General features: G+C 38.4%; 1 protein-coding gene across 3 annotated transcripts; it reads right to left on the reverse strand.

Annotated features, from left to right (window-relative positions):
* Window positions 1–1,581: 1,581 nt before the first annotated feature.
* Window positions 1,582–10,146, reverse strand: LOC135479257 (uridine phosphorylase 2-like). 3 transcript variants are annotated; one of them, XM_064759073.1, is made up of 8 exons: window positions 9,961–10,146; window positions 7,741–7,852; window positions 7,025–7,186; window positions 6,074–6,188; window positions 5,490–5,560; window positions 5,046–5,184; window positions 4,268–4,414; window positions 1,582–3,416 (listed from the first exon to the last, which is right to left on the reverse strand). In XM_064759073.1, the coding sequence occupies exons 1-8, from the start codon at window positions 10,017–10,019 to the stop codon at window positions 3,274–3,276; spliced, it is 948 nt and encodes a 315-aa protein (XP_064615143.1). In that variant the 5' UTR covers window positions 10,020–10,146; the 3' UTR covers window positions 1,582–3,273. The 3 variants fall into 3 exon arrangements, with proteins under 3 accessions (XP_064615143.1, XP_064615152.1, XP_064615159.1); XM_064759082.1 differs by having other exon boundaries at window positions 7,741–9,250; window positions 9,961–10,061; XM_064759089.1 differs by lacking the exon at window positions 9,961–10,146 and adding an exon at window positions 9,083–9,718.
* Window positions 10,147–12,856: the final 2,710 nt, after the last annotated feature.

The raw sequence follows: 12,856 nt of genomic DNA on the forward strand, positions 1-12,856 counted from the left end.
GGGGTGTCAACCGAAAAATCCCAAGCACATACACACACATCTCAATCTGAGCATACAATGTAGTGCCTCTATATGCATGTTCTGGCACTGCCCCAACTCACACTACATTTTCATGGTGTCATGTATACTAGGCTGACTGTGTCGCCCTGTAAACTAGACATCTAGGTTCAAAAACCCAAGACCGGCCCGGATACAGTTGGTAGAGCGTCCGCTTCGGGACCGGTAGATCCGGGATCAATCCTTAATCGAGTCACACCTAAGACTTTAAAAGAGGAAGTTGTAACTTCCTCGCTTGGCGTTCAGCATGAAGGGGATAGTGCAACGACTGGTTGACGCGTATCATTATAATGGCTCGGGCGGGGCGGCTTACTTGCCTTCGGTAAGTCGTCTCAGTGAAGCAGCACTAAGTAAAAGAGCGGTGGAAATCCGTCCCTGCAACAAGGAGGCACATTACACGTACATGCACCCTAATGATTCCTTCGTCGTCATATGACTGAAAAATTGTTGAGTACGACGTTAAACCCCAAGCACTCACTCACTCACTCAAAACCCAAGCGTGGTCATGTCTAAGAGAACCTGGACTTCCTTGGTTCATGTAATTCTTAGTTTGGTTCCCTGCAATAAGAGGATATGCCAATTATATTTTAACTTGTGTGCATATACTGCAATTATTTTGGTATGTTGTCAATTGTTTCTGGCTTGGTGGTTCAGTGAGGCTTTAAGTAGCACCGTTGTAACATGACCGAAAGCATCAATAAACCGGAACCAAACCAACCAACCATTTCAGTCACTTTGAGGAACAGTCTTGACAACTGAAATCTGTTGAAAAATTATTAAAATGATCAGTGTGACATAGCCATACCAAGAAACTTACAAGTGCATGTACTACATATGGTCAATTAGTAAATAATTTTTTTCTTGTAAAATCTGATCCTTTAACATGTTCATGTTTAACAATGTAACAAATGGCAGGACTGTTGACAGTAGTGCGGTCAGTGTGTCAGTCATGAAAATTAGTAAATGTCTACAATCATGTGTAAAACTTGAGGCTTGTAAACATGGCAAGGCCACTTTTAATTGTTCATACCTCATAAACTGCTCACATTCAAAATTTTGGGGGAAACAATGAAAGACTGTTGAGAATCGTAGCAACCCAACCCTGCTTTTGATAATCATACGATGTATCATTCACTTATACTCAGGCATATCCAGAGTATATTGTAAGTAATGAGTGTGTTGAGTATTAACTTTACTCCTATGAAGAAGTGGGCAGAACAAGTTAATCTCAGAGATTTTACATTCCACACTAAATATACAAAACTTATGCCTGGATAAATCTGGTTTTCAAATTTGACCTGACATGCCTGAGGGCTCACAAATTTTACAGAAATCAGACCGTATCATTGAGCAAATACTGCCTTTGTAGCAAGCTATCAGAATGGAGAAATCACTATATATGTAACTGAAAACATAGGCATGGATCCATCTGGTTTTCATGCTTCATCTGATGTTTAATATATAAACTGAACTTGTGCACCAAATTTTATCAAAATCACAGAATATTTGGGACAGTTGTGCCACATGAACCACAGGCCAATCATTGAATATGCAAAACTTATATACTGATCTGTCTGTTTTTCAATACTACTCTCAGGTCACACAAAAAGACCTTGCACTCAATTTTTTTTAAAAATTGGACAGTATTTAGAGCAGTTATTCCACCACAATTTATTAAATATGCAAAATTTATGCATGGATCATGTTGGTTAAGACAATGTAACTTTTGAGCTTCATGATTCTCCACAATTTGTTTTCAAGATATGAGCAAATTACAAAAAAACCCGACCCACATCCAATTAAATCATTTTAATATGCAAATCTTATGTACAGATTTGGCTCTTTTTTAACCTTAATCTAGGTTCTTTGAAATTAATGCAATGAATTTGGCACTAATTAGATCAATTATTGCACAGAAATCATTGAGCAATGAGAATTATGGAATTCATTAAATATGCAAAACTTATGCACAGATTGGCTAGTTTTCAAACTTGCCCTGAGAATTTGTGGGTTTCATGATTCTCCTCTGGGTACTTTTCCAGACATCAGCAAATATATAAAATCACATAATAATTAAATACATGTAACACTGATATTAAGAATTATCGAACTTAACATTGTTTTCCAATACAAGGTCATGAGAAACCAACTACTAGATAACAGAGACATGACATGACCTATATTTACATGTATCTATTGGTTTCACTTGATTTATTTATTTATTTGATCGGCATTTTATGCCGTATTCAAGAACATTTCACTTATATGACGGTGGCCAGCATTATGGGGGGAAGAAACCGAGCACAGCCTGGGGGAAATCCACGACCATCCACAGGTTGCTGACAGGCCATCACATGTACAAGCAAGCCAGCATGAGCTGGACTTGATCTCACAGCGACTGCATGGGTGAGGCTTCTGGGTCATTATGTGCTAGCGTGCTAACCAACTGAGCCATGGAGGCACCTGGTTCCAATTGAGAAAACAACCCTCAGTCACAAGCCTCCTGCCTCTGATCATTCAGTTCAGGTGTGCCATTTCTTACATTTTCAGGTATGAAAACTGGACCCATTTTAAAAATGCTTATACTTCAATACTTCAAATGCAGTATACTTCAATTTGATTTGTAACAATGAAATAAACAAACAAAAAAAAATGGATACCACACTATGGTTTATTATCCTTAAGAGCTGTAAGGATATTATTTGGTTTTGCGTATTATGGTAAGTGACCTAGATTTCGCCCTCAGAAGCAGTTTTAGAAGCAAATACAAGTCATAAAATATTACTTTCAGTGCTAAATATTAGATTTTCCAGCAGACTGTCATCCTGCCTTACAAACAAGTCTCAAAACACCCTTCTACAATCAGCAAAGCTCTCAGACTCTGACAAAATGTACAACATCGTCATTTACCATACACAAAGTGCGTTTCTTCTCTCAGATATAGTGTGCCAATTTTCACACACAAAAGACACACACACAAAGCTAGAGGCATGTAATACTTGTGAAGTAAATGCCAAAGGTGCAGATGGGAGATTAAAATGCACTAAAGCTATGGAATACTATAAAATACAAACAAGTAAATATACTTTCTATAAAAATATTGTTAATAAAATGGTGTCAATAACAAAGCATAAAGAAAATATATAAAAAAAATTTGCGTAACATAAGTATCTAGAATGAACCATTTCTGATCACTGAAAGTGTACTACAATGCATTTAATTTTGTTCTTTTAGTTTTGATTTGATGTATCGCAGAACAATGGTTTCAGGCCGGAGTATCCACTTTACCAGTGTATCATGGGATGGGGTCAATTGGTCATCCTGGAGTCGATCCACAAGTGTCGCACATACGACAGCAGCTGAAACAGAAAGAAAATGGTGAGGTGAATTGTTTTATCCATTAAACAGATTTAGATCATGTAATAATACTGGTAAATATATCGCGCACAAATTGGATCTCACTCAAATTGGAACAAACTGATATTTAAATCCATGAAATCATAAACTGAAAGACAAATCAAATTTGTGAGGATGTTCAAATCACTGGATCTACTGCATGATATTTATCTATTTGGCATGTCCAGTATATATAACCAACATTTTCAAGTTACTGACAAGCTTTCCACTTGACATGTGGTATTCAACAAACATTAGACTGTGAAAACAGCCACCCGAGCATTATCAGCTGCTTCTTGACACAAAGTCCCAAATGCAGTGAAATTTGGGAATCTAAACATTTCTTGTCCAAGGTCAGGCTCCAATTACACCAAATACCAGAGCAAAAAACAAGTGCAGGCTGGACTGGTATGAAAACCCTAATTTGTTTACATGTACATTTATCTATTTATTTGGTCTGAGAGATTCCATGTTGTACTCAAGAATATTTCACTCTCAGAATGTTAGTCATTTCTGTGGTGGGAAGGAAGCATTGCACACTGTACCAACACTTGACAAAGCTCTGATGAAAACAAGTTCTAATGTACAAAGCTGAATACTTTAGATTGTGAGTGACACTTTAGATGACTGAGCCACTGTTGCCACCCTCCCTACTCCCCTCCCATTTGAAAGTAACAATCTAAATATTTATTTACATGGAACATCTTTAGCTACTCTGGCCATGTAAAACAAACAAAAATCTTGGAAAACCAGGTTTAATTTTAGAACGTACTAAATTTCCTGATAAAAATACTTGTAAGCCATTCATATTTACCTTTCACATTTGCCCTCAGACACATGGCTGCAAAGCATATGGCCTCCATCTCTATGTTCAGCACCCCCTCCTTAGACAAACGCTTCAGGAAATCCATCTTGTCATCTTTGGTATACTCACAAAATGCTCCATCTAGTCGTCCCTGACCTAAAACACATGAATTCAATAATAATTTGTTCCTCTACTCTCAGTTTACAGACTGGATTAAATAAGCTTTTAGAGGGTTCCTTATTTGCCAGTAATACAAAATTAGGCCTATAGTATGGTAGTCTGTGAATACACACATCATTTGATGACATCATAAGTCATCACAAGGCCAGTATATGTTGGAAAGCAGCTCAATTACATGTATGCTCATAATACTCCAACCACGACTTATCCCTTGATGCGAGTTGCATCTTTCAACCAAACAATAAAATTTTATTCCACACTAACTCAACACCAATTTCATAATTTTTGTTTTGCAGGGAAAAATAGAATAAAAATCAATTTTGTAAATCGACCTTTTTCGATCTTCCCAATCACATAACAATGTATTTAACATGAAAAAATATGGGATAGCCCATTGTGCACAAATGTTTTATTTTTACACCGCACTCCATGTTGAAAAATTCTTTTTTTAAAACAAAAACTTAAAAAGGTGTGGGCTAAGTCTTCATACTGTGGAATGGCTGTTCTAAGGTTGTCTATCTTTCAACATTTTTATATTCCCAATACCAAAATACTCGGAGGGATCTCATGGGAATCCCACTAGATAAAATCTTAACATGCCACTAACCTTCATAGAAATCATTTGCGCAGAGAGTTTTCCCCCTGTAGGTTTTAAATCCATCATCATCGTGGGCAAACTTTACAAGATCTTTGACAATGTCAGAGTTGAGGTAAGCCGGGAATGTCTTTATCTCCCCAAGAACAGGCTGTAAACGAAGGGCAGAGATGATCTAAGAGACTATGACAGAATAATCTGAATCATAACATATAGCCCCAACATGTGAGAGGCACAGTATTACAAAATAGAGCCACAAAATTAAAACAGCATAAAGCCACAGTATTTAAGCCAATATAATTGTTCTACAGTGGAGCAAATTTTCCACAGAAGAATATATTTTTAACTTCTACCCCTTTGTCACGACAGGTATATTCACTACCCAAACAAAAGATATATCATTCTCACAGATAAAAATAATCATGTGCACACAGATGTGTGAGGCTGTCGACCTACCAAACTCATGTGTGGATGAAGCAGACCATCCAGAACAGACTCTGACACCACCACTGACCCAGGCGGAACTCCTGTAATTATCAACAAGCGTATAAACAAAACAGTACTACTTTAATGAAATGTACGCACACATATTGTCTTTGTGGCGGTACATCAATTCCATTACCATTACAATACCATTTTACAATTTTGCTTTTCTTTCACTGATATGGAATACTATATTTCACCTAAAGCTTGGTCTGTAAAAATACCATTTCAGAAGCACAGAGAAACCTTAAAATGATACTTTAGAACCAACATTTAAGTCTTTTCTGGAAAAAATGCATAAATTTTCATAAAAACTCTTATGTGACCCAACAATCAGTTGGGTGAGTCAATCAGGATCAAGCAAAATGTGTCACTTGAAAAATGCTAACCTTTACATGAAATAAATTAGTCCTTTCTAGAAATATCTTCACTCTCTCTGTGCTCTTGTCATATGTTCTCAACGTTCAATTATTAAGTCTTCTCTATCTGATTGTTAACCATGCATCATACCTCTGTATTAGTGAGCCAAAAAGCTGGGAAGGATAATGACAACTTACCAATTCCACCTGAAGAGCCCACTCGAAAGAAGATAACATCTTCACACTGAGCATGATGAAGGAGTTTGAACAGCTCGTGCAGAATGATTGACAATGAAGGAACACCCATGCCGTGCTACAATGAACAAGCAAGCATAAAATAAACATGTGGTAAACATTGAAATGCAAATCTAGCAAGTCTAAATATACCACCTCTTAAAGAGAAAATCCAAAATGGCAGACAGAAGCAATATTGGATTATGCAGAGCCATGAAACTCAATTCTAACAGTTCTCGCATGACTTAATCCCCTATGTAATTATAAATTTCAATGGTTGAAAACTGTTATAGCTATCTTGTTCACGGGACTGGGTGTGATGGATAGATAAACAGATACACAGAGCATTTCCATGTCAGTTCCCCTCACCACTTTTGCAATTCTGGCAGCCATGCAAACTTATTGATTACAGGTAACATTTCCCACGCCATGTTTTGAGTTTAATAAAGACAGTAAGGACAGACTAAGTTATGGTCTGAACACATGATAACTCAACATGCATTAATAAAGTGCACGCAACACCATACTTACTCTAGCTGTTAGAACACCAACACCATACTTACGCTAGCTGTTAGAACACCAACAACATACTTAGGCTAGCTGCTGAAACACCAATACCATACTTACGCTAGCTGTTAGAACACCAACACCATACTTACTCTAGCTGTTAGAACACCAACACCATACTTACGCTAGCTGTTAGAACACCAACACCATACTTACGCTAGCTGTTAGAACACCAACACCATACTTACTCTAGCTGTTAGAACTCCAACACCATACTTACGCTAGCTGTTAGAACACCAACACCATACTTACGCTAGCTGTTAGAACACCAACACCATACTTACGCTAGCTGTTAGAACACCAACACCATACTTACTCTAGCTGTTAGAACACCAACACCATACTTACGCTAGCTGTTAGAACTGGACCGACTTTATACAGTACATATCTATCTGATCCACCAGCTATATTACAGAGTGTGTGTCCTGTTGGCATGCTGTATGGGAGTTCTTCAACCAGCCGGTCAGCTAACTTTTTCATCCTGTCTGGTGATCCTCCCATACACACAAACTGTTACGAAACAAGCAACAAAAAATCCTCTACAATGTAGGGCTGGTCACTGCATCATGTGGAACTAAAAAGTGAAATATACACAGAATTTTAAATCATTTTTTCACTTTCTATTTCATTAATCAGACCTGCTCAAGTTCTACATCTTACAAGTTATATTTTTCATAATATAAAAAAAGAAGTCTTGGCTCCTCAGTACTAAACACTGAAAACAGTTAGTCATGCTTTGAACTTATAATGTGTCTTTTCTGTTGAACAATGCAGCAGTATGGAAAAGAAAACATATAACGCTGAAATTTATTTGATGAAAATTATTGAACAGTTCCCATAGCAAAAATTGCTGGAAGCTGAGAAACATTTCTCATCACTTCCAAAGACAAAAGAATTTAGCAAAAATTCAGAAATCATCATGCCTGAATTTTTAGGCATTGTTTAAAGGGTTTTTTTTCTGTGGACATACAGTCATACTGCAACCATTGCACTGAAAGATCCTATGTTTCATTTACCTTGACGGCACTGAACAACAATCACATTTAAATAAATAAATCATATACCTTGACATCAGAAAACATTTCTGTCAGGTTGAAATTCTTGGTGTCCAGGGCTAAATGATACAGAACATCCGATTCCATGCTAGCAAAGTGTGGATTGGAAATAAAACCCTGTCTGCTCAATTCAAACACACAGAATGTTTAACACATGAGATTTATAAAACACAAATTAACTAAATAAAACTGACTGTCATTTTGTAGAGCTGAATCACATTACAGCAGCTACAGCTTACCAGCAGTGCTTATCAAGATAAAACCAACTTATCTCACTGGATAAATACTTTTTCACAATAAGCATGTTTAAAGTACAGGTGTTACTATTCACTTTAGACAACGTTAATTTCCAAAAAGTACTGGTCCTGACCAGAAGAATTCTAACTTTTTGAGGGTTAGTCACCCACATGTAAATGTTTCCTGGAAGGGAATATGTAAAGCAAATTTATGGTTTCTAGGACCTTTATTTTTGTCATTTTTTAATCAGAATTTAAATGTATTCCTACACATTCGCATCTGTGGAGTCTACCACAATTTAGTCCAAATGTAGTACCGCAGAGCGGTTGATATAAGTGAATTTTCTTATGCATATGAAGAACTATAAATCTTCCATCTTTTCAACTACTAAAAGCACTTTTATCAGTCAAATTTATGTCTACAATTAATATGAAAATGAATCTAAAAATGAACAAATTTCGTGTCATTAAAATATGCAAGCTTAATTACACAATAGAAATTATTTCCCTACACGCATACATGTATTTCTCTCAGAATGTTTCAAAATATTGTTTGAAAGGTGGTTGGAAAGGTTGAAAATTAGAGTATGTATGAATGTACATTCTACTGTACGTATATGTGTGTATGCCTAAGGCTTTACGTCATACTTAACAATTTTTAGGTCGTATGAGGAGTCATTAGATGCGTGTACATATTCTGTGTCTTCAGGTGGCAGGCCGCCAAAGTGCTGCCATCACTGAGGTATCATTCTGAAGACCCAAGACATGATACCCCACCCAGCCACATCATACTGACAATGGGCCAACCAGTCCCGTTTCCTTGCCCTCACCGCTCAGTGCAAAGACCACTTTTAATGTCTTTGGTATGACCCAACCCTGGTTTTGATCCCAGGCCAAAAATTAAAACTGCACATACATGTACAAAACAACTGAAGATGTATAGCTTGGACACAGAGTTAATCTGGTTACCATGGCAATCATGGAAAAGGAAACATCCTTACCCTTGGTTGTGCACCCAATGATAAAAGCAATACTGCAACCGCACTGGATAACTATTAAACAATCTCTCATCTCATTAAATGCTGTTACTTAATTTCTGTGGCTTAATAGTCTACCTGAAAATGGCTATCTTCTGTTCCAGGGCCCGGTGTCACAAAGCACTCTTAACATTACGTTCACTTAACTACCAACGCAACCAGTACTGTAGGCATTACGTCGTCACGGTAGCTCAACCTTGTAACGTTAGGACAGCTTCCTGAAACTGGGCCCAGGAGGTGTAGTTTCTATGAAGAAACAAATTTAATTTCGTTTGTGAAATTTTTCCTGAACAGCCCCTTGGCCCAATAGATGTGTCTTCGAATGATCTTCTCAAATGAGACTAGTCCTATACAAAATTACATTTTTTTATATTTCTGTCTTGAAATTCAATTCACTAACGGGAAAGCGTACATGTTCAGATGTACTGATAGAAATGGTCAGAGAAATGGATGTTTCTAACCTCGATCAGCCTGAAGAGGAACTGGCTGATATGGATTGATGCCAGAACTATTTGCTCTACTACCTTGTCAAATTTATGCACGTGTTGTTGAGAGGTAGGTAGGTTTCGGGTGTTGGCAATATGACTCCTGTTAAGGCTGAATGATAATCAAACACACTCTTATACTGTATAGGATTTGCTAGTAGGACTAAAGGGAGATCACTCGACTTAATGGAGGGGGTACCTGTGCCGTAGGTTTGTTCGCAGAGCTGCTTCACCGTCCATATCAGCCTACCCTAAAAAACATACTGTGACATACTGTGTCATCGACAATAATGAATACAGCGTCACTGGTAATTACACAACAGGAACTGAGGAAGTCAAGTGCGATGTGCATGCAAGTTTCTGCTAAGATGACCGGCATACCGATTCGGCGACCGTGCACCACACTTCGAGTATCGATGTTCATCTTCAAGTAGACAGTGTTGTAAGAGAATTTGACCATGTTTTACCCACCTATCACTCAAAGCGTTGTCTGACTGCACCATACGTGCCTTCTTCGTTTTTGAAGCCATGACTTTAAGCTGAGCTTGTTTCCGCTCTTTCGTTGCGCGTTTTGAACGGGTTAACTAAAAAACTTTAACTAAGAACCATAGCGGCGATCCATTTTTTCCAACCATTTCTTGATATTGGCTGTGGGTTTTGATCTGAAGATTTGTCAGACACCTGCGTATGGTTTCCTCTGGTCTCCGCCAAGTTTCCTCCACGTAAACTTGACCATACATTTCCACCACAGATCTGAGATGATGTAGACCACAGAGAGTTATACAATGGGATGAACTTACCCTTTTTCTTCTAAAATTTGGGACACCTGGTCTGCTCATTTTAGCCAATATATATGTAATTCTAGCAGGAATATTGTGTTTCGTTTTCCCCACATTGTTAAACCATCTAATGAACAAGATACTCATATCTTTACTTTTCTAAAGGCTGGTAAAGACATGTAAAATTACATTACTAATAATACCTGTCCCAAATTTTAGAAGAATTAGGGCTAGTTGCCTTATTTACAGTATATGATGTATAATTTCGAGGAATGTTAAACTTATCTTCTGGGCTGAAATTAAGAAAATCGTGAATAAAATTCTGAATAATGGTAAAGCATATAATATTTTAAAGACATAGGCAAAGCTGATTGTTCGATACTGCATTCGATAATTACGCATTATGTACTATTGGGCCACATTCATCTGTTGAAGGGAGAATACAACCGCACAGTGTATGTTATGTGTGCACAAGTAGCCGACTTATAGGTGTGGTTGAAGTAGAGCTAGCCTATGACCTCCTTGTGCATGCATGCACACATTAACACACTGGGCATCTATAGGCCTATACGCATACGTTTTTGTTTACTGGATAACTCTTCCAGGCAGATATATGCGTGCTGCGTTACATGTATCAAGAGCCATGCAGACTGACCAGGAGCATTCTATTTATTTAATTATTTATTTGATTGGTGTTTTATACCGTACAAAACTCAGTCTTGAGTATTCACTTACACGACGGCGGCCGGCATTACAGTGGAAGGAAACCGGGCAGTGCCCGAGAGAAACCCTAGCTGGCACATACGACCACATTCATTTTGTGGTACATGTACATCGATTTTATGGTCGCTCAGTTATGCAGCATTCAGCAAGTTTTACACAATCACACCATCAATGGTGGTTTTCTTCACCTATTCTATAAGACGGATCGGAAGCTAGAGACCACACGATCTTAGTAACAAACGGCGTGAGTGAAGAAAACGGTCCTCATCGTTATTGCATAGGAAAATGCCTATTTTTGAGTCGCTGTCAGTGATCTTGCATGCGTTGGATTTGTATAATTTTCAGCTTTTCAGATAGTCTGAGTATTTCTGCAGAGCTGTCGTGACATTATTTTGTACAACGAAGCCTTAATGGTCGCTAGCCAAGTGGCAAAATTGACCTTTTTCACATTGCTTTAACATTGGGCGGCATTTTGTTTTCGACACGGAAGGGTGGTCACGTGACCCCCAGCTTCCGACTCGCCTTACCAGTGCATTGTTATGAACACCAGTCAGAGCCCAACTTGTTTACATAGACCCAGCTTGCCTGTATGGAATAAGATTTCACCTGTACGACAGTTGCCAGTATTATGATAGGAGGAAACCGTGCACAGCCCGGGGGGTGAGGGTGGGGGTACTCACGTCCCTGCGCAGGTTCATGCCTTCTCACTTACGGCCGGACAGAAAGCCAGCATGACCTCACAGCATTGGTGAGAGGCTTCTGGGTCATTGCGCCGCACTGGCACTCTAACCACCTTGGCCACAAAGACCTCTTCAGCACTAATTTGTATAGGAGTAATAAAATAGTGTGTGACTTATTCTGCTACATTGCAGGCTATTACTTTGTAAATCTACAGAGACTTGGTCATTGTACATGTGCTGAATAGAAAAGTGCGGAAATATAAACGTAGGCTTATGCCTATCTACCTGCGCATATCCAAATACTGTCAATCTGGGTAGGGGAGCTTCCGTGGCTGAGGGGATTAGGGGTTATCAAGCAGACCTTATTGGCCTTTATGTGTAGCTTATTTTGTATGTACGTTTTGGCCTTTACGTCATACCGATACTTACAAAATTTTCAGTCATATGATGAAAAACAGTCATTCTGTGAGTCTGCACATACTGTGTCTTCTTGTGGCAGGACGAGTCCATGCGGCCAAAGTGCTGCTCCCTCTGAATTAAGTCTCATGCTGAAGACCTTACTTCTTACAGCGCATGTACCACTCTCTACATTAGTTTTACAACCGTGCCACCACTAGACAAGCTTGACATAGGCATGCCACTGGTGTCCTCGTGCAGAACTACTTATTCAGCATTCATCAATTATATTGCTTCAGGTGTTGGTTCGAATCATGTTGTGGATACTTTAGATTAATAGAACTTGTGTATTAAGTAATATTAGAAACTAAGGTTGAGACAGAGCTTTTTGTGTTTTCTGACATCACTTAACTGCTCATCACCATGACCGCAGTGACCTTGGCATTGTTCAAGATTTATGTACAAAATTTGCTAGCAGTGGCATTGATGTAAAACAAATGTTACAGAGCCACGCATGTGATATAAGGAGTATGCACAGACACCAGACTGGGTATCAGATTACCCAGTAACAGCATAATCATCAGATTACCCAATCACAGTACATTCATCAGGTCACCCATCACAGTACATTCATCAGATCAACTTTTCACAGTACATTCATCAGCACACCCAGTAACAGTATATTAATCAGGTCCCCAGTCACAGTATGTTCATCAGATCACCATTTCCCAGTACATGCATCAGTAGACCCAGTAACAGTACAATCATCAGGTCACCAGTCACAGTATG

This window comes from Liolophura sinensis, chromosome 1 (genome assembly GCF_032854445.1).
Source record: "Liolophura sinensis isolate JHLJ2023 chromosome 1, CUHK_Ljap_v2, whole genome shotgun sequence".
NCBI lineage: Eukaryota > Metazoa > Mollusca > Polyplacophora > Chitonida > Chitonidae > Liolophura > Liolophura sinensis.